This window comes from Acanthisitta chloris, unplaced genomic scaffold (genome assembly GCF_000695815.1).
Source record: "Acanthisitta chloris isolate BGI_N310 unplaced genomic scaffold, ASM69581v1 scaffold28523, whole genome shotgun sequence".
Lineage (NCBI taxonomy): Eukaryota > Metazoa > Chordata > Aves > Passeriformes > Acanthisittidae > Acanthisitta > Acanthisitta chloris.
Genome location: NW_008666997.1, coordinates 49641 through 68579, shown reverse-complemented (window position 1 = coordinate 68579; position 18939 = coordinate 49641). Strand labels below are relative to the sequence as shown.

The following is an 18939-nucleotide window of genomic DNA, read 5'->3' as shown; positions in this document are numbered from 1 at the left end:
AGCCCGGCAAAACCCGTAAGAGCTCTGCTGGGCACGGGACCCGCCACCCGCGCCCGTCCTGCTGCTGGGGTGACCCCACGCCGGGCTCGCTGCCCAGCCTGGCAGGGATGTGGTGCCCTGCGAGGGGGTTTGCTGGATGCGTTAAGTGGTCAGGCGTGAAGTTGCTCTGATAGCGCGAGCTGCATCTTTGTAACCCGCAGGTTTTGGCAGGAGCGGGGGCTGGTTTTCAGGGTTTGCAGTCAGCGACTAGTTGCTCCTTTTACCTCTTTGTGTGGCTGTTGTTGAGACATAGACACCCAAATACTGTGGTTGGGCTTTGGTGTCAAAACCAGCGTTGTTCTCATGAGAACTTGGAGGGCGCCTGGCACAGAAACGTGGGCAGCAGTGAACATAAGGTGTGAGTTAAAGGGAGTAACATCTTGCAGTATGAATTATGAAATGCCCTTCAGTGCGTCGTGCATTTCACCTGGTAATTTGTGTATGCAAACACGATGTATGTCCGTCTCAGGAGCAACTGCCTTTTTGCAAGAAACAAATTACTTTAGAGTGTTTCTCTTCTTACCTGGGGAGAAAGTTGTCTCCACCCTCTAAATTTTAAATTGCATTTCCAAGTTAGATTAGGTTGGCTAAAACAATGAATAAGACAAAGAAATAAAATTTCTTTTATGCCAAATATGGACACAATTAAAACGTGCAGTAAGACATTACTTTAGAGCTCTTGCACTTCTTCGGCTGTTTTGGATAACAAACGTGCAGTAATGAAGTGTAATTGAGACATCTGAAATGTTTGTTCTGGAGTCTCTTTCTTCTTTTTTTTTTTTTTCCTTTAATCCTTTGAAAAGTGTGGAAAGGCTCCTTAGGAGTTAAAATTTTGCTTGGCTTTTATTACACATCCCAGTCCCAGCGTGTCTTGGTAATCTGTAGTTGGACCTGCTGCGTTGTTCCCCACCTCCTCTTGCTGTACTTCCTGCTCAGAGGCACCTGCTGATACCAACAAGCAGCCCAGAGCCTGTCCCGGGTGCCAGCTTCTCTCCTCTCCCACCCACGGGAACAGTGGGAGCGCTGGGGGAACATCTTTGAGCTGCTCCAACAAGAGGCAGCATGAGAAGGAGATTTTAACCAGTCTTCTGGTAACTCGAGACTGCCATCCTCTTACAAGCAGGTGACCTCTGTCACCTGAATCATGCTTATCTGTCAGAAAACAAAGGTGAATGCCAGCTTTATGCTGTGCCTCTCATGCCTTCCTTCCAAATGCTGATTCTTCCCCTTTCCTTGTTCTGGCTGACGGTTACCTCATCTAAAGCAGTACAGGGCTCATTGGCTTGAAAACAGTTTTTCCTGTTCTATTTATCTATCTTTTCATCTAGGTTGGGATGTTTTCTTCCCTGTGCCTTCTCCACTCCTTTCACTAGGAGTGTCCCTTGTCTAACTCAGAAGTGCTCAGGTCTGAGATCAGTCGTTTTCCACTCCTGTGTTTTAGCACTGAGACTCTGATGATTCATCGCCTACTACTTTGTTCCATTAGGATTTGATCCTGTTTTTCCTAAAGCATCCGGATTTATTGGAAGTTTGAAAATGAGGTTCTTGTACGTTGCCCAGGACATGGTCAGTCAGTCTGTCTGTCTCTCTTTTCTTTTTGTTTGGGGTGGTTTTTTTTAATCTGTGGGAACCCAATTTAGAAAATAATAACATTGAATACTACTTTGTGATGGTGGAAAATGAGCTAATGCATTTTTCATTTAGAAATAAGTAGTAGGGAGGAAAAGTTTTTTTTCTGGTTGAGTATTTCTTTAAATTAATGCAACACTTAATTGCTTTGAGTGGTTAATCTCTTTCCACCACCTTGCACCTGCTTTTTTATGCTTTTCTACTTCTATGATCATGAACTTGGGAGGAGAGGCATGAACATACAGAGCCCTGTAATAGCAACTGGGTATTAATGCTGACTTAAATTTGAAACACTCTGTCCTGATCCACTTTCTTTGTAGCTTTTCCCTTTTTTACCATGCCATTAAAATATTTTCCATCGTTCCTATGATTTAAACTTCATACAGGTTTTAATGTGTGTTTTCTATTATTGCAAATACCTGGATAACATAGGGTATGAAATTAGAAAATCTGAAGCAGGAAAGAGGAGTTCATTGCTACCTGTGTAAGCTTTTGAGAAGAAAAGGTGCAGTGGATCGTTTTCCGTCAGTTTCCATTGACTTCAGTGGAGCTGTGAGTGGCTTAGTCCTTGCAGACCAAGAGAGAATTTGCCCTAAGGCTTGTTTCTGTGACTTGGTTCTGTTTGTTCCTGTACAGTCTAATGATGGATCTCTGGCAAAAGTAGCAAAGGTTTTTCATCACTATTATACAATGTCAAATTGATCTGGGTTGCTATTAGCTCCATGTGAACCCTGCTGAAGAGGCATGCCATTAAATCAGTGCCAGATTTCTGATTTGATGTTGTTCTTGTGCCAGTGCATTACTTCAGCTTTTTCTCTTGAGTTTTCCTGTGGCTGATTTTTGTTCGGGAGCTGTCTGTCTTCTATCTGAATTTGTATTGTGTGGCATCCTTGATGTTTGTTTTTTTTAATTCCCATATTCCTTTTGTTTTGTGATCACTTCCAAATTTCCATAAATCATGGGATTTTTCATTGGTCTGTATTTGAGACACCCTAGTTTGTTTCCTCCAAGACTTATGAATTAAATCCCTTCCAATAGATTTGGCTTGTGAAAATTGTGGGGTTTGTGAAAGTCACTCTGGTACTCAAAGGTTTGCTGTCAATAGCACCAATTTCATTTAAAGGTGACAATATAAAAAAAAAATGTTCAGAGCTGTTGTGATTCCTGTTAAGTTGCTTCATGAGATAATTTAGGTGTAAAAGCTTTCCTAAATACTTAAAGCTTTGCATATGTACAGCGCTTAGGACGTGTAGGGTCCTGTTCATATCAGCTCCTCTGTCCTTTCTCTCTGCTTATTGAATGGGCTCTTCACCTAGATGCTGAAGTAAATTTTAAGGGGCAGCTTAGTCAAACTGTGGTGTTTCTTCTCAGAGTGTATTTTGGGCCGTAGTGTAACCAGACCAGTAATATTATCAATTCATGCTCAGGGAAGATAGTTTAGGGACAGCAGACTATTTTTCTGTTATTGACAATTGTGTGAAACATACAAAGGCAAAAGAAGTAGTATGTTAGGCTAGATTGTTAAATCAGTGGCATATTGCTCATTGTTTTAATGCAATCTAGATTTGAGATGTGAATTCAGAGGATTCAGTCAGGGTCTGTTTGATCCAATTAATCCAGTACCATAGTTAGAATTTGTGTTTTCTGACTGTGTGCAATCACCTTTTAAACATTATCTGAAATTAGGAGTGGAATAATATTTGTTTTAATAATTTGAGGTTAATATATTCTCTTACAAAATTGCACTGAACTGAGATTAATAGTCAGTTTCAGCATCCACTGTGGGTTATTTAAGAGCTATTCTAGTTTTTTTATATATGTTCTTGAAATCTAGGTACCTAAAGCTATTTGGAATCTTGGTGTGGATAAATACTATACAGTTGGCCTGGGAAAGACTTTTGATTCAGTAAATTTCCCTTCTGGATTAAAAACTTGATAGCTGTTATACCTTAATTTTGGTCTTTTCAGTGTGAGGAACAATATCCAGTCTCTCTGATCTGAGTGTCCCTATTGTCCTTTGTCGTAGGTTGCAGGGATGGTACAGTCCCCTCTTGTGTTGCTGCTGCTGGCAGACTAGGGTTTGAGAGGGCGTGACACCAGTGGCTGCTGCACTCCCCATTCAATGTTTCAAACCGGTCCTCGGAAGTAACACTCTCCTCTTCGGAGAGGCTGTAAAATGCATGTTATGAATTGTCTCTCCTTGGTCAATGATAAAGAAAATGGGGCTATTCCAGTCGCAGCAGGATTAATGAACGAGGATACGACGGCAGCATCGCAACTTTCTCAGCCTGAAGCATCATCGCTCCCTCCGTCATGCCCCCTCACAGGGGCTCCCCCCCCCCCCCCCCCCCCCCCCCGAAAGCCCCCGAATGCCACCACCACCACCACCCCCTCCTCCACTGCCTGGGCCCAACATACCTCTGCCTCCGCAGCTGATAAATGGACATGACAACCATGGCAAAAAAAAACGAATGAGGAGTTTTTTCTGGAAAACTATCCCTGAAGAACAAGTCCGTGGTAAAAACAACATCTGGACAATTGCTGCAAGACCACAGTATCAGATTGATACAAAGACAATTGAGGAACTTTTTGGGCAGCAGGAAGAAACCAAGCCCCAGGACTCCCGAAGGCGATCTTCAAAGTCTTCACTTAAAGAGACGAAAGAGGAGGTAAGAATTGAAGTAAAACCTCTTTTTTTACATAATGCGGTAGGAGTTGATGTGAATTCTGCCTTGCCTTTGTCTTTCTCTGTCTGGCACATACTTGTTTTTCAAAGAGCTAACAGTGTTTTATTATTTTAACTTGGTAAGTGCTGTGATTTGGTCACCTGTTAAAATAAATATGAATAAGTGGAGGGAGCTGAAGGCATCTGTATTTACTCTTGTTGGACAGCCCTTAAGTTTCCAGTGTGGAACACAGGTGTATTGTAGCCTTTCTCTTCAGCTCTTCTGTTGTGCAGGCAAGATGTTGTACATGCAAACATGCACCAGGCAGGAGAGAAGAGGATCCTATTGCTAGGCTTAATGCTGTTTATACCCTCGGTGTCCTGGAGACATCTGGGAGGGAAGTGCCAGTATGACAGTGAGGATATAAAACCTAATATAGTGATTAAGGGAATGTGTTATTTAATTGAGATAAAGTCTAAGCTTTCATAAACATTGCTTTCCTGCTAATGAAAACTTTATTTCATCTACCCGGCTCTTTCTGGACACCAAAATAACTTTCCAAGAAGGTCTGAAGATTGTCACCGATTTCTGTTCTGGTGGTGAGGGGGTACATACCAAGTACTATCAGGTTCAGACACTCTCCAGTGAATTGACAAGTAGCTTTTCTAGTTCTTAAATCCTCATTTATAGACAGCCTTTTTATGAAGCCTGAATTGTATTGTCTCAAGTGATCTTTCTGTGAAGTAATTGGAGGGCTGAAATGCAGATTTAATCACTGGTGTGTGTCTACACACGTTAGCTTGTAAACAAGATACAGAGGGCGCAGGGTTAAGAGATATAACAATGCATCTATTTTTAGTGAGAAAATAGAGACTTGAAGTTGCTGGTATCTTGCAGAATTCAGGAGTTGTCAAGATAGATCAGCAGGGACAAGGTGGGAAACCAATATAGTGATAGCATGCACGTTGTACATAAACTAAAATTAAACGTTTAAAAAGGCATGTGTATTGCAGGCTCCGAAACCCTGACATCGGGAAGTAGTAATTGGGGCCATCATCAGAGGTAGTCATTAACCTCTGCGGTGTTTTCAGGCTATGTTCATCTTTGAATCAGGAGTGCAGTGAGTGGACTTCCTGTGCTGCGTGCAGATGTACAGAGCTCTGGCCCCTTGTGTTTCCTCAGAAGCTCCCCCTTTCAGGACTGTTGCGTGGTGAAGATCTAGTTATAGTAAAAATTACGTAAACTGTATGTGGCCCATAGTGTGTAGGAGCTGGGGCAGAGAAAACCCCAGCGTGCTCTGGAACTCATGCAGTGTTAGAGATGAAAATTGGAGGTCCACAAAACAAGGGATTCTCCAAGATGCAGTGCCTTGGAAACAAAACCCTGCCTTGCTACAAGTTAACGTTGTTGTGCATCTGTCTGGAGCTGATATGGTGGCCCAGTGCATCTGCACTGCTTGATGTCTGTGCAAACTGGTTCAGGGCTCCAGTGGTGACTTTGCATGTCGCAAGTGGTGAGGCAACAGGACTTGCCTATGAGTGATGCCACTTAAGTGACAAAATGTTCAACTCGATTGCTGAGCCGTGTCAAGCATGCCGCAGCTGCATGTCAGACAGTGATGAGCAATTTCTTATGTGTTAATGGACTTTGCAGTCCTATCTGCTTAGCAAGGAGGGAAGGAGATAATCCTGAAGAGCTATGCGTTATTGGAAGTGCGGAAGTACAGGTGCGCAACAGCTCGCGTGCTTAACATTAGTACAGGCATCATTCAGGAAGAGTCTGGAAATTTGAGGCATAGGCAACATTGTGACTTCTGTCTCTGGTGCTGTTGGGTGCTGCTCACTTACTTTAGGGTAGAGTGGTTATCCTGATTTCACTGTTGTAAAACCTGCAGAGGCTGAAAGGGGTCAGGGGCAGACTGATGTACACCGTATCTCTGTGACCTTGTGGAGAGTGTGTTAGCGTGGGGCTGAGAGAGCTGTATCTGTTCATGGCTGTGTCACTGGCTTGACAGGGGAAGGTGGACGAGACATTCTGTGTTTCAGTACCTCCGTTCCTTTTGTGTAAAACACAATTGATTTTAGAAAGTGCTTTATGGTCTAGCAGTGAAAAATGTTCTTTGGAATTTGAATGGTGGAACTAGCCTAGTTGGCATAGTATGTCAGCAACAAATTTTCAAGACGACTTCAAGTGCGTGAACTCAAGTATCCCTTGGATCCTAATCTGAAGAAATCAGCACGTGTCCAAAGTGCTGTACCAGAAGTGCATGGCCAGAGAGTGCTCTTTTGTTCCTCTTGGTGCAGTGGTCTAACTTCAGTGAAAGTGATGAGAGTGACTCTTCAGCCAGTGTTGAGGGCGCTGACCCAGGGACTGTGGAGATTTGGAGTTGCATACCTTTTCCAGAGATCGCTGTTGATTGTGAATAAAATCATGAGTAGTTTTGGGCAAGGTTCTACACATACAGGAGCTTACAACATTGCATGTCATTTTAATTCCTCACTCACTGGTGATTTATACAGGGAATGTAGATGTAGCATCATCATTTAACAGAAGTCCTTTTGAGGTTTGAGTCAAACTCCTACAGCAAATGCTTTCCTTTTTGTAAACAATCAGTCACCAAACCCTTAGGAGATTAATTAACATGTTTCCTTGACTAAAGGCTTAATTTGCCCTGTGGTTCCATGTAATTTGAACCTCAGAAAAATAGGGGGTGTAGAGTTAAGTTTACACGCCAGTTTACTTTCCCCATCCTTCAGTGGTGTCCCAGTATGGCACAACACATGCTCACCCAGGCTATAGCTAGCCTGGCAGCAGGGAGGGCAGGACAGCTTGTTGTCAGCCAGAGCAGCTGGTCTTGCTTTCTTCTTTGAACCATCCCTCTGCTCCTGTCCCTCACCTCACCCCCTCTGTCCACTGGCTCTGACCAGATAGTGGACCCTCTGTAAACAGATTTAAGTAAGTAACTCAGCAGAGTGCTATGAGGTTCTTAATTTTCTACTAGAGCAGTTTTCTGCTCTTTTAGCGAGTTTTGTTGACTTCAGAAATGGTGCAGTGCTAGGGGCTAGTGAGAGAAGAAGAGAGAAGGAAGATGGAAGGGTTGAACAGGATGTCCCCTCTCCTTGCCATGCCCACTCTCTTTTTGTTCCCTGTGCTGGCTCTAATGCTCCTTCTTAAGAGCTGATTCAACCTGTTAATCCAGCATAGAACTAACAGCAAATGAGATGAATACCAGTGCTTGCCTAAGGGAAAGCACAGGCTAGGAACGTGACAAGAGAGGATGCCATGGACTGGAACAGCCCTTTAAAGTTCACTCTGCTGCACTGTGCAAGTGTACCCCTCCTCAACCACTCCAGGCTGTGCATGTGGCTTGGGCAATGGAGGCCAAAATATAAACTCAACAGTGATGGTTAGTATGTTGTAAAGTGAAGTGGAAGTTGAAATAGGAAGTTGTTCATATCCTTCCTAACCTCCAGCATCAAGCCTGAACCACCAGGCTGTTCCATGCTTGCTGTAATTTGTAAACTGTATCCCACCATGTGAAACCCCACTGTTCTTATGCAAAGAATATATGTAATGTTTTGCTTTCACTAATCGGTCATAAATTCACTTTGTCTTGTTCCTATTCCTCATTGATGATTTCATGGCAAGAAGCTCCTATTGCATTTCTGCAGTCACTGCAAAGTCAGTTTTGATGTGGAGCTTTTTGTGTCTCCCAGAACACTCCTCTCAGTCATTCCTCTTGGTTGTAAATTCGTATCAGAGTTCAGGAGTGTAGGTATCCTCTTACCATCATCACAACTTCACCATGGTACTCAAGCTAATTTTCCCCTTCTCTGAATACATCAGAACGAGTGAATGGTTCAGTGGCAGATTAACATTTGTCAAAGTGAGGCTGTTGTAGTGTGCTCTGTGCCTGCTGCAGATTTCAGAAATATGCTGGGTTGAATACTACGGTGATGAGAAGCAGATTCATGAGTGAATCAGTGTCCTTGTTTCAGAGATTGCACAGTTTATCAAGGAGAAGTGGCAAGTGTGTGAGCCTGCAATGCTTTGCATTGGATGGCAAAGTGCAGGTGTCGAGATGGTGGAAAGTATCTGAGAGAACTGTAGTATTTCCAGTTTTCTCTGGCAGCGAGTTGAAGAAGATGAGAATGGAGAAAGCTCTCCTGAATTTATCCAAAGTAAATCATAAGAAACCATGTGAGAGTTTTCTTTGTTGTAGAGAATCCCAGTGAGACTAGGAATGCCTGTTCTCAATTCTCAGCTACAGTCCAGTGTAATTTTTTGAATCAGGAAGTCCAGGGGTATTACTAGTGGACAGCACTTTAAAATCCCTTTAGGTGGCGAACAGAGATCTGGAACATGCTGTGCTGGCAGCAGTGTTGAAGGTGTGTATGAACAGATGATAGGAGCAGACTGAGCAGACAATTGGCAGTGTCGATGTTTTATGTGTAAAGGGTAAAAAGCAACAGCAGACAGATTTCTGCAAGGACAAAATCAGATGGAATATCAGTGGAGAAGAAGAACAGACATTGCAAAGAGATGTTAAGGCTAAGATTATGAACCTAACGTGCAACTGAATGTGAGATGGATGATACCATATTTGTGTGCAAGGAGTAGGAACTTGCATTAATGGTGTATCTGCCAGGTTCCCCTTTTCTTCTCCTCATGCTCCTGTCTGGAAGCTCCTTGAAGGTAGTTACATAATGCCAGCTTTTTAAAACACTTTTGATAAGCTTGAAGAAGACACCAAGCAAGGAGTAACCAAAAACTCAGATGTGTCGTGATTGTGTGCTTAAACAAGAAATTAGAGGAAAAAATAGAGTACAGTCATATGCAGAGTGATAAGTGTGTATAAGATCCTGGTACTTTAGAACACCTATGACATTTTTATACTGTGCTGATAAGACAAATGCAGCTGTGTATGTTCCCATCTGTTGTATTTCTTCAAGGGAAGATGGTAAAAAATTTCTGTGAATTTGTTTGAGGTTGTACTGTAAATCTGAGTTGTGCCATGGAAACGGAAGTTTTATGCAGCTGATAGTCAGTCTTCTTGTAACAGTTACAGCTTGTGACTGAAAATAGTATGTACAAAAGATTAACTGTGAATAGGCTTAAAAAAACCCCAATAAACCAAAAACCAAATCATGATGGCAAAGCTTATGGGCTTAAACCTAGTACAGACAATTAGGAGTGACCAGAGCAATTGGAGACTGGAGCTGCATTTTGAGAGGTCAGTGAGAGGTCCCTGCAGTAAAACATTTGACAAAGATTAGATACTGCAGGGGGAGAGATAGTTGAACCTGTCCTATGTTAAGGGTCTTTTACTTAATGATCTGCTGGGGGCCTCTCAGCTCCGAAGATAACAGGAGGTTAAACCGCAATCTGTCCTCTTATCTTTGCATATGCTAAAACTGAAGGGCTTCGGGCTAGCAATCATCTCACTAAAACTAATATGCTGATATTTCCTGTGTTTTCTACTCTTTGCTGTTTTCAGAAGAGATAAAATTCCAAAATTTCAGCAAACCTTTCAATATGAATCACTATTTTCAGCAGATGAGGAGGCTGTCTCCTGGGTTTGTGTTGAGGATAGCCCATAAATCACATCTGTATTTCCACTGTCACCAGCTGACTGCAAGCTAATTCAATTTCATGGCAATGCCAATGCTGCATTTATATATGTATTTCTAATTCGAGTGCTGTCACAGAGGTTAAGACTCCTTTCTAGTTGTCAAAACCTCAAACATTGTGTGATTCCAGAAGTAGTCTTGAACATCTGTGTGTGCTGAGCTGTTGTATTGTAGCAGCTGGGTGGCACTGTTAATGTGAAACAATTCTCTTGTCCTTGAAAAACCCATGACTTTTGTGGCTGTTATCACCAACATAGCTCTGGTAAAATTTTAATCTTATGAACACAATTCACTAAAACAGGGCAAACATCTCAGGCTTAAACTTGTATGCTGTTACAGGAAGAAAAAATAGTGTAAAGAGGGTTAACACCTTTATTTAGAAATTTTAAAAAATTAATTAGGGGAAAAGGTTGTGGGTTTTTTTTTAGCTGCTTGATCTTCGGAATCTCCATGTAAGATGATACAGCAAATCAACTTTAAAACACGAAGTGGGGGGAGACTTATTTTATTGTGGATTTCTCTTTGCTTCTGACAAAGCAAACAGATTTGAGCATTATCTGTCTCAGGTTTTAATTTAAGATCTACTTACTTATCTTTCTGTGAATCAACGTGGCTGTTAGTTTGCATGAATGAAATCAGTAGTGTATACTGACTTCTGCTTAGAAATCCCATCCTCAGATTTGTGATAAATTCTCTGAAATACTGTGGGGTTTGGGGTGTGGTGCTCACTAACCATGGGGCCTTCAAATGCAATACGAAGTATTACCTGATAAGCAACATTTTACAGATGCAGCATTATGAAATAAGCAATAATAATGTTTTTACTTTGTAATGAAATGTATGTATTGATTCCTTCTATATATGTTGCTATGGATGTTTTTACTTCACTTGGAAAAAGGTGTTGTGAGTGTGCTGTGTATTTCCCTGGTAAAAACTAGTTTTGTAATATATGGTCTTTATTAATAAGAATTGACTGTGTATTCATTTGCCCTATAATTTATGGCAACTGCAAACAATTGTATGTAGCATTTTAAGAAATGATTTCTGCATTATATGGTCTTTTCTTAGGTACTATTTGATTAATCTCTCTTGCTTTCTCAGGTTTCCATTTTGGATGCAAAAAGAAGTATGAACATTGGAATATTTCTCAAACAATTCAAAAAGTAAGATTTGATTTTTCTGTGCAGTTAGGGCAAGCTGCAGATGTGTGAAATTCTTTGCAGTTCTCATTGAATGTATATTAGGTTCTGTTCCTTGTGGAGTTTGCATTTCTATGCAGGTTTGTCAAAAGTAATTGGACATAATTTGTTTTCTAATATGTTTAGTTTTGAGTGCCTTTATGACTTAGCACCAAACATCCAGAGTTTTCTAATGTTAACCAGTTGAAGTGAGTTTTCAGCACATTTAAGGAAAGCCCTTGGAACTCATATAATACTGCATGCAAACTGCCTTTCACTGGCTTCCTCTCTTTATGAATGATTGGTAGAAAGAGGCAACATGAGGAACCTTTTTAAGAGCAAGCTGTTTGATTGCTATCCGTATTCACTGGTAATGTTGCCCTTGACTGACAGTGGTGCTGGAACAGTGCTGCTGTGGACACTGATGCACACATAGCCTCATTATAATTCTGTTCAGTAGCCCAGGCATGTTTTTTTCAATCTGTGTAACTATTTGCCCTGCAAGTGTTAGAAATGTGTATGCTCAATTGTTTTTTCAAGGTCTGCTGAATCCATCATTGAAGATATTTATCATGGAAGAAGTGAGTCCTATGGTTCTGAACTGCTACACGAATTTCTTAAATTATTACCAGAAGCAGAGGAGGTAAATAATGGTTTTACATGGAACTTATTTTTTTGTAGAGTTTTACTGCCAACGCGATGGTCTGTGAAAGAGGAATCCCCATGCCTTCCTGAGCCCAGGGAGTAGGAAACCACTGAGTGCAAATGTTTACTCCACACTTAACATATGGTATTGAGGTCACAGTGTAGTAATTCCCTTCTCATCAAGTAATTTCACCTACTTTTAAGGTGTTTCTTAATGAAAGTAATGGTATTTTTGTGATGTCCTTTTTGCCCCATAAATATCTTAGCAGGACCTGGAACGCTCCTGTGCGCAGATAACTGCTCTGGGGAGGTCAGAGGACTCATAATCAAAGTATATTCTAAAGCAAACAAATTTCACTTCTTTGGCACCTGCCTCATGCTTTCCCATTGCAGTGCCTATGAGTTGAATACCTGTAGCCCTATGCTGCTGTCTTTTCTGCATTATGGTTCACTGCCTGCTTGGTGCATCTGGGGTCTATCTGCCTACTCCTGGGTCCAGGTCATTGGGTTTCAACAGGGCACAAAGGCAGCTCCACTGTGCAGCAAACATTGAATTTGCTGATATGGCTTAGTGCTCAAAGGAGACATGTTAGAAGGCACAGAATTACCAGCAGCACCTTCTCAATGTTCCTGTGCTCACCATGTGACCAACATGCAAGTGCAGCTTTCTCCCCTTCTAGTCCCAAACTTCAAGTCTATTCACATGATTAAAGAGGTGAAGCTTCATCGGCTGACCTGGGAGCCCTGCTTAATGATGTACACTTCCTTGTCTGCTCACATATTTGCATTGACCCATTTGTATGTACTTGAGCAAAGCGTAAACCACAAACTTGACAAAATTAGCATTAGAATTGCTTGAGTGCTTCACATTAAAGCGATGGCTGAAACCTGGGAAATTGCTAAGTTAAAGTCCATATACAGCTAAACCTCAGCTCACATACTTTACCACTTCAAGGTCATACTGTCAAAGTACTCTGTTTCCTCTGTGCAGCAGTAAATCTCAGATCCAGTCAACAGTAAAACATGTTCTACTGTTTTGTTGTCAAATTATAACCCAAAATTGGGCTGCCTTTGCAGAGAATCTTGTAAAAATTGGGTTATGCTGTTATCCTTTATTAAAATATCTTGTGGTGTTGGGAGGGATATCAACAAGTTGAAATGTAATTAATCTGAAAAAAGAGGACAATAGTTTGGGGACCTCAAAACTATTCCTTCTTCCTTCTTTTTTTGAATTTTAGTACATATATCCTGTATTTAACAGATTTTATCTTCTTCCTCTGTAAGAGTCAGACAGAGGAGAACAGTGGAGTACTAGCTAAAAAGAAAGTGGCTCCAAGTTAACTTCGTGTATATTCAGCAAATTAGACTGAAAGAAGAGTGGTTTTAATTCTTTTCCTCTTTCATGTTTAGATGTTGGTTGTTATTTTTTGGAAAGTAGGAAATCTTTCAAACAGTGTACTCTGTGATATAAATGTTGTCATTCAGCTAGAATTGTAAGTTGTTGAATTTTATCAATTTTGTCTGCAATACTCAACTAGGTACTTTAGCTATCCAATAGATACTGCTAAGAGAGAGATAGTGGGGCCAGAGCACTTAAAAAGTGCTTTTAATGAGGCACTTGAGAAATTAATAGAAGATAGGTGCAGAAGAGTATTAGAAATCAAGGGGCATCAGACATTAGATTTGTCATTCTTCTCAAGGGAAGGCTGAATAGAGTCTGGTTTCCAGTGTGCAGGTATTTGTATGTATTTGATTAGTTCTACACATCAGAAAAAGGAAAAACTCCCTTTGTCTTTGTTATTCTCCCTGTAATTGTTTTACTTTTTGGGAGTTTTCCCATTGAGAGCTGGGTGTGTGGCAGCAGACAGCACAGGGAGAAGATCCTGAGTGTAAGGGACTGATGCTTCTGCTGGTATGGAAAAATGCTTCCATGGCTTTCTGTCCTTGTGCTTCAAGTGTTCAAAGAATAAGTGGGTCCAATAACTCATTTACTACTGTGGCTCCTAAAATTTTAGTGTAGGCATTTAAAAAAATTCATTCTTTTTAGGAGCCTCTAAGCTTTTGTTGTTCATCTTTTTCAGCATTTTTCCCTAAATGTATGTTCACTGTTCCCTTTCTGTGTCCCCTTATTTCTTTGCTTATTGTCTGCCTCTTCACTGTTCCCTTTCTGTGTCCCCTTATTATTTCTTTGCTTATTGTCTGCCTCTATTCTGAATATCTGTCTCCTAGAATAGTCATTCACCCTTTACTAAGGGCAAGGCATCAGAAATATACAGCCCCACATACAAATAATGCAGGATCACTAGAGATACCAGATGAAGTGGTGTTATTTGTTCTGCTGTTTCCTATTCTGTTTAGTACTCCCTAATTTCTTTCTGTCATATCACATGAGATGGCTTTGCTAAGGTGTCATCACATTGGCCCATCCTTGCAGTGTTGCACCTGCCTCAGCAAGGATTCCTTGGGATTGCCCTTTGATACTTCCCATTCTCCTAAAGACCTGCTTTGTTGTTGTAAGGGTTGAGAATTACTCTGACCAGACACTTAAGCAATCAGATCCTAAAAGGTTTCTATTCAGTTGCCAGTGCAAACTGTCTTGGTGTAACCTTTGGGTGGGCTTCTGCAGTTCCTCTTTTCAGTAGCTCAGGTATTTGCGGTCACATTTTCCAGTAGCACAAGTTTCTTGCAGGTTGGAATGAGAGCCAAGTACCTCCTGCTAGGCATGTGCTCCACACCAGTAACTGTGTTTGGAGATGTCTTTTTATTTTCTCATATATGGTACCATAAATCCTAAGTCTGTAGAAGTGAAAGGAGGGAGAGGAATACCATTCCTGGGCATAGCTGTAGAAAGGGCAACTCTGGACTGTTTTGGTTTTCCATTTTTTTAACAAGACCTTTACAGTTTATCTAGTCTGAATAAACACCACCTTTGTACTCCAATCTTATCTTACCTAGAAATGGTGCGATATATAATCACATTACCTGGATGTCCCCTGGTCACTAGTATGATATTTGTGACATATTTTACTTCATTTCAGTTCATAATGTCTCAGGCACCTGATGGATGTTCCAGCATTTTGACAATGGAGGCTAAATACTTGAGCTAATAAACACATTTAACATCTGTTGTCTTTAAAATTATTCTTTTTATTTTGCAGTATTGTAATGTGACAATTCTATTTGCATACAGAAATAGGTGTCAGTACTAGTAATTTTGTAGCTGTTTTCTATAAAAAGTCCAGACAGTTATGAAAGCTTTGAGATTTTCACATATAAATGGCAAGTCCTGGCTCTTTACTCAATGTTTTTCTCAAACAGAACAAGACTATTATTGAAATATCAGCACTGCTGTGAAACCTTTTGTAGCACTGAAAACATTTGGGTATTTTCAAATGTTTAATTTGAAGAACTTGACAAGCACTTGAAGCTGCCAAACCTGGAGCCAGCTGCAAGGTTCCACTCGATGTTTTGTTCAGGGCTGTGGGTGTGGCACCAGCCTGGCCACTGTACAATGGTTAGAAAAAAAAAAGTGAATGTATAAAAATTCTCAATGCATTAACAAGGGAAATAACATCAGTGATATTTTGGAATCTCCTCTGCTTCATCCCTTTTTCCAGTTGGTGTTTTTTTCCAGGGAACCTTGGCCTTCTCTTATCACTTACAAGATTCTTAGCTGTTTCTTAGTGTTATCATGTTGAAATGGGTGACAGTTTTCATTTACTGGCAGAGAAGAAGCTTTTACCTGCTTTTATGTGCATATCATTGCACTCTTCAGCAGGCCCAGACTGGTAAAAGTTGAGAGAGTCCAGTGTTTAATGAGCTAGAATAGCCAGAATTTATACTTTAGATACATACAGAAGAAAGCATATCATACTGGTAATCGGCTCACCCACATACATGCACGCCCAGGTTATCAACACAACGTCTGAACTTCTTTATAATGTCTCAAGCCTGTCCTTTGCTCATGTACTCTGTTTTCAAACCCTAGTCATCTGTCACCTGATTTACTGGAACTGTTTCTGTGAGCCAGATCTACCCTTTTCAAACTACGTCTGTGTAGTTAACTGCTCCCTCCTTTCCTCAGCCAGTGTTTTATAGGGCTGAGCAGCCTTCAGAGCTTTCATCTCCTGCTGCCTTTTTTGCCCCTTCTGATTACCTGTAGGTTTTTCTTTTTATCATTTGCTGCTGGTGGTTTGCCACTGCCCAGGCTTGTGCCCCATGGTGCCCCACTGCCTAATACATTAGCTGCTTTCCCACACGCTCTTGTGGTTGGATTCCATCACCACTGTGATGCCATTTGGGGTTTTGGTATTTTTTAGATATTTTTTCTTTTCTAGTGCCCTGAATATTTGCAGTGGTATGGAAACATTAATTTTAAAAAAAAAAAAACAGAGACAATGTTTGTTCCTCTTCTTCAAACATCCTGCATAGAAGTGCAACATACCTGGTTTATGCCAGAAAGTAAAATCCTGCTATGAGTGTTAATGGTAGTTCAAGGATGACTGAAAACTTGAGTGACAGGAATGCAGTAGCTTTCCTGTCTATGAGGTATAATGACATATTTGCAATAGGCATATCTACTGCAATTGTTCACAAATCAAATCGAAGATCAGGCTTTCTATGATTCATAACTGTTTTTAAAGTGAAGCAAATTACATATGTGAGAACCTTCTGTATCTAAAATCTGATTTAGTGTGCATGGGCATGCATGGACAGTGCAAATGCATATTCCGTATACAAATATAATGAAAAATTAAATTAGTAGCTCTGCACCTAATCTGAGTAATACAAGAACTGAGTATAAAATGTAATTACACTCTCTTGCATATATACATTACACTGCCATATCTTGGTACATGGCTGCATACTGTTGTGGAAAGATTTTGTTGTGCTTGAAAAGAGGAGTTATACATTGTGATTTTATAATAAGACACATTTTTAAGCTCTCTTGTGTTCTTGGACTACTTATAAACCTATCTACTATATCTGTTAACATGATTAATAGTGAGTATTGTTGTCAATCCCCATAGTTTCTTTGCAGTTCCTGGCTGCATTTGGTATTTGAATTCGACCCCCACTTCTAGGAGCGAGCAGAGAATTTTAGTTCTCTTTGGGAAGACTTGGACAACGTGGCTGGAGAGAGAAGAGGCCAGTCTCATGGGATTTTGAGTAGTCTCTCTTGGAATGGACAGACATCCAAAATGTGCTTCAGCAATTTTTAACTTTGGGGTTCAGAAGCTGGGGTTTTTTTAGTTTATAGGTAGTGTCAATAAAGTCAAATAACTTTTTTTTTCTTTCTTCATGGTGAGATAACTGATATTTTTTCAACTATGAAATTTTTAATAAAGTGGGAACACAAAATCAATTGTTGCCCTATCTTTGCCATAGCTATTTCTCAGACTATTTACTGTTTTAAGGCCAAGTTAACAGAAGATTTAGTTTTCTGTGTGAAAAACTTAAGGCACGTATGGAGAACCAGGCTATGCTGAATTCCAGGGTGAAAAGGACCTTACGACTTCAGCATGTTCCTGTTTTCTCTGTTTGCGGAATGGGTCACAGTCCTCCACCGTGCTTGGGTTTTGGGCTTGTCAGGTGAACTGCTTGGCTGGTAGTTTTGGATGTCTAAGGAAAACACAGTGGAGATTAAGACAGATTATTTAGGTTGGAAAAAGTGTAACCAACACATCTGTGTTTAAAGTCTGACTACACAGACTGGTTTTGGGTTGACTATTGCCCAAAACGTTTTGCGCTGTGACATTCACACCCATCCTCAGCAGCCTTGTCAGTGGCTTCTGTTGTGCATGTGTATGAATGTTTCTCCTCTGAATGAAGTCTGGGATTTAGTACGCCCTTGTACTACTCCAGGCATTTTTCCTAGTAGAATAGAAGTAAGAGGATTTTATCCAGTGTCTGTAAAACTAACATTCCACATAGAAAACACTGATTGCTACTTACTGTCAAAAGTATATTTAAATATAGTACAAGTAGCATGAATAATTTAATAGTCCTGTGAGTATCTCAGGATCTCTTGTTCACTTTTTTAATGCATTTAAGTCTTTAAATTGCATCTTCCTATAATTACCTGTGGCTTAGATGATCTTGATTTTGGTGACCTGGGGTGGGTTTTATGGTGGGCTGCTTTTCTTGCCTTTCTTCCCTCCTCCCAAATCTGAATGCCTGTATCCTTTTCAGGCAAACTCTGATATTTGCAACATACTAAAATTGGGTTGGAAAATTTGGAGGTTTTTTTGTTTAGGTTGCAGGCCACTATTTTTTGGAAGCTAGGTTAAAGAACACCTGTAAAGACTAACTGAGATAGTAGACATCTCCCACTCCCCACTTCATAATATAGAAAAAGTGTTTATTTTGGGTTTGTTTCTTGTTCATTTAACACCTTAGAATTATCAGGATTGTCAAGTCTGGTCTTTCCTGTTTTTTTGTTGGCAGACGTCTTGAATTACTCAGTAAATTAGGTTTTCTCAGGCCTCAAAAAATGAGTATGCTGTTTATCTTTAGAAGGAGCTTTTGTCTCGGTGTCTTAAGTTAAAGGGGGATGTGGAGGGAGATTGTTAGGAAATGGAGCTAGATAACCTGAATAAAAACTGCTCTTTGATTAGAATTCTCTTTCTTGGTCACAGGTTTTTGCTAGGGTTTTTTTGTTTGCTTGTTGATGTGTTTTTAATTTGAAAAGGAATTCTATTCTGGGTTTAATTTGTATTTTTTGTTTTCTCTTTCTTAACGTGTTCTCAACATTTCTGTTTTTTACTACGTGAAAAAAATGGGAATAGAGCAGAACAAAGCTGTTGAATAAATCCTTTTCTTCTGCTAGCCCAGAATTTATTTCAAATCCCTGATTTAGCACAGTGTATGTTGTCTTCCACTACAAATCAGTTGCTTTTTTACTGTTAAAGCAGAAAAAACCCCAAACCTGAAGTGATAAATTTGTAGCCTGATGCTTTAAAATACCTGTGGCTATTCCTAAACCATGGTAACTGCTGATGCCCTGATGTAGTGTGCCTCTCTCCAGGATAGCTTAATATGCTTGCTAAAACTGAAGACCATCTATCTAAATGTGGTTGTGAATAGGCTTGAAGTGTGTAAAGTTATAAAAAGGAAGGATGATGGGCTGGTGCATAAATCAGTGGAGACAGA

At 40.5% G+C, this 18939-nt stretch overlaps 1 protein-coding gene across 1 annotated transcript in view; it reads left to right on the top strand.

The window, feature by feature from the left end:
• Positions 1 to 3844: 3844 nt before the first annotated feature.
• The window catches only part of FHDC1 (FH2 domain containing 1), a 29955-nt gene continuing 14860 nt past the window's right edge, over positions 3845 to 18939 (top strand). Inside the window, 4 exon segments of the mRNA XM_009072350.1 lie at positions 3845 to 4030; positions 4032 to 4337; positions 11066 to 11127; positions 11683 to 11785. Of these exon segments, the coding sequence (XP_009070598.1) occupies positions 3845 to 4030; positions 4032 to 4337; positions 11066 to 11127; positions 11683 to 11785 (657 nt within the window).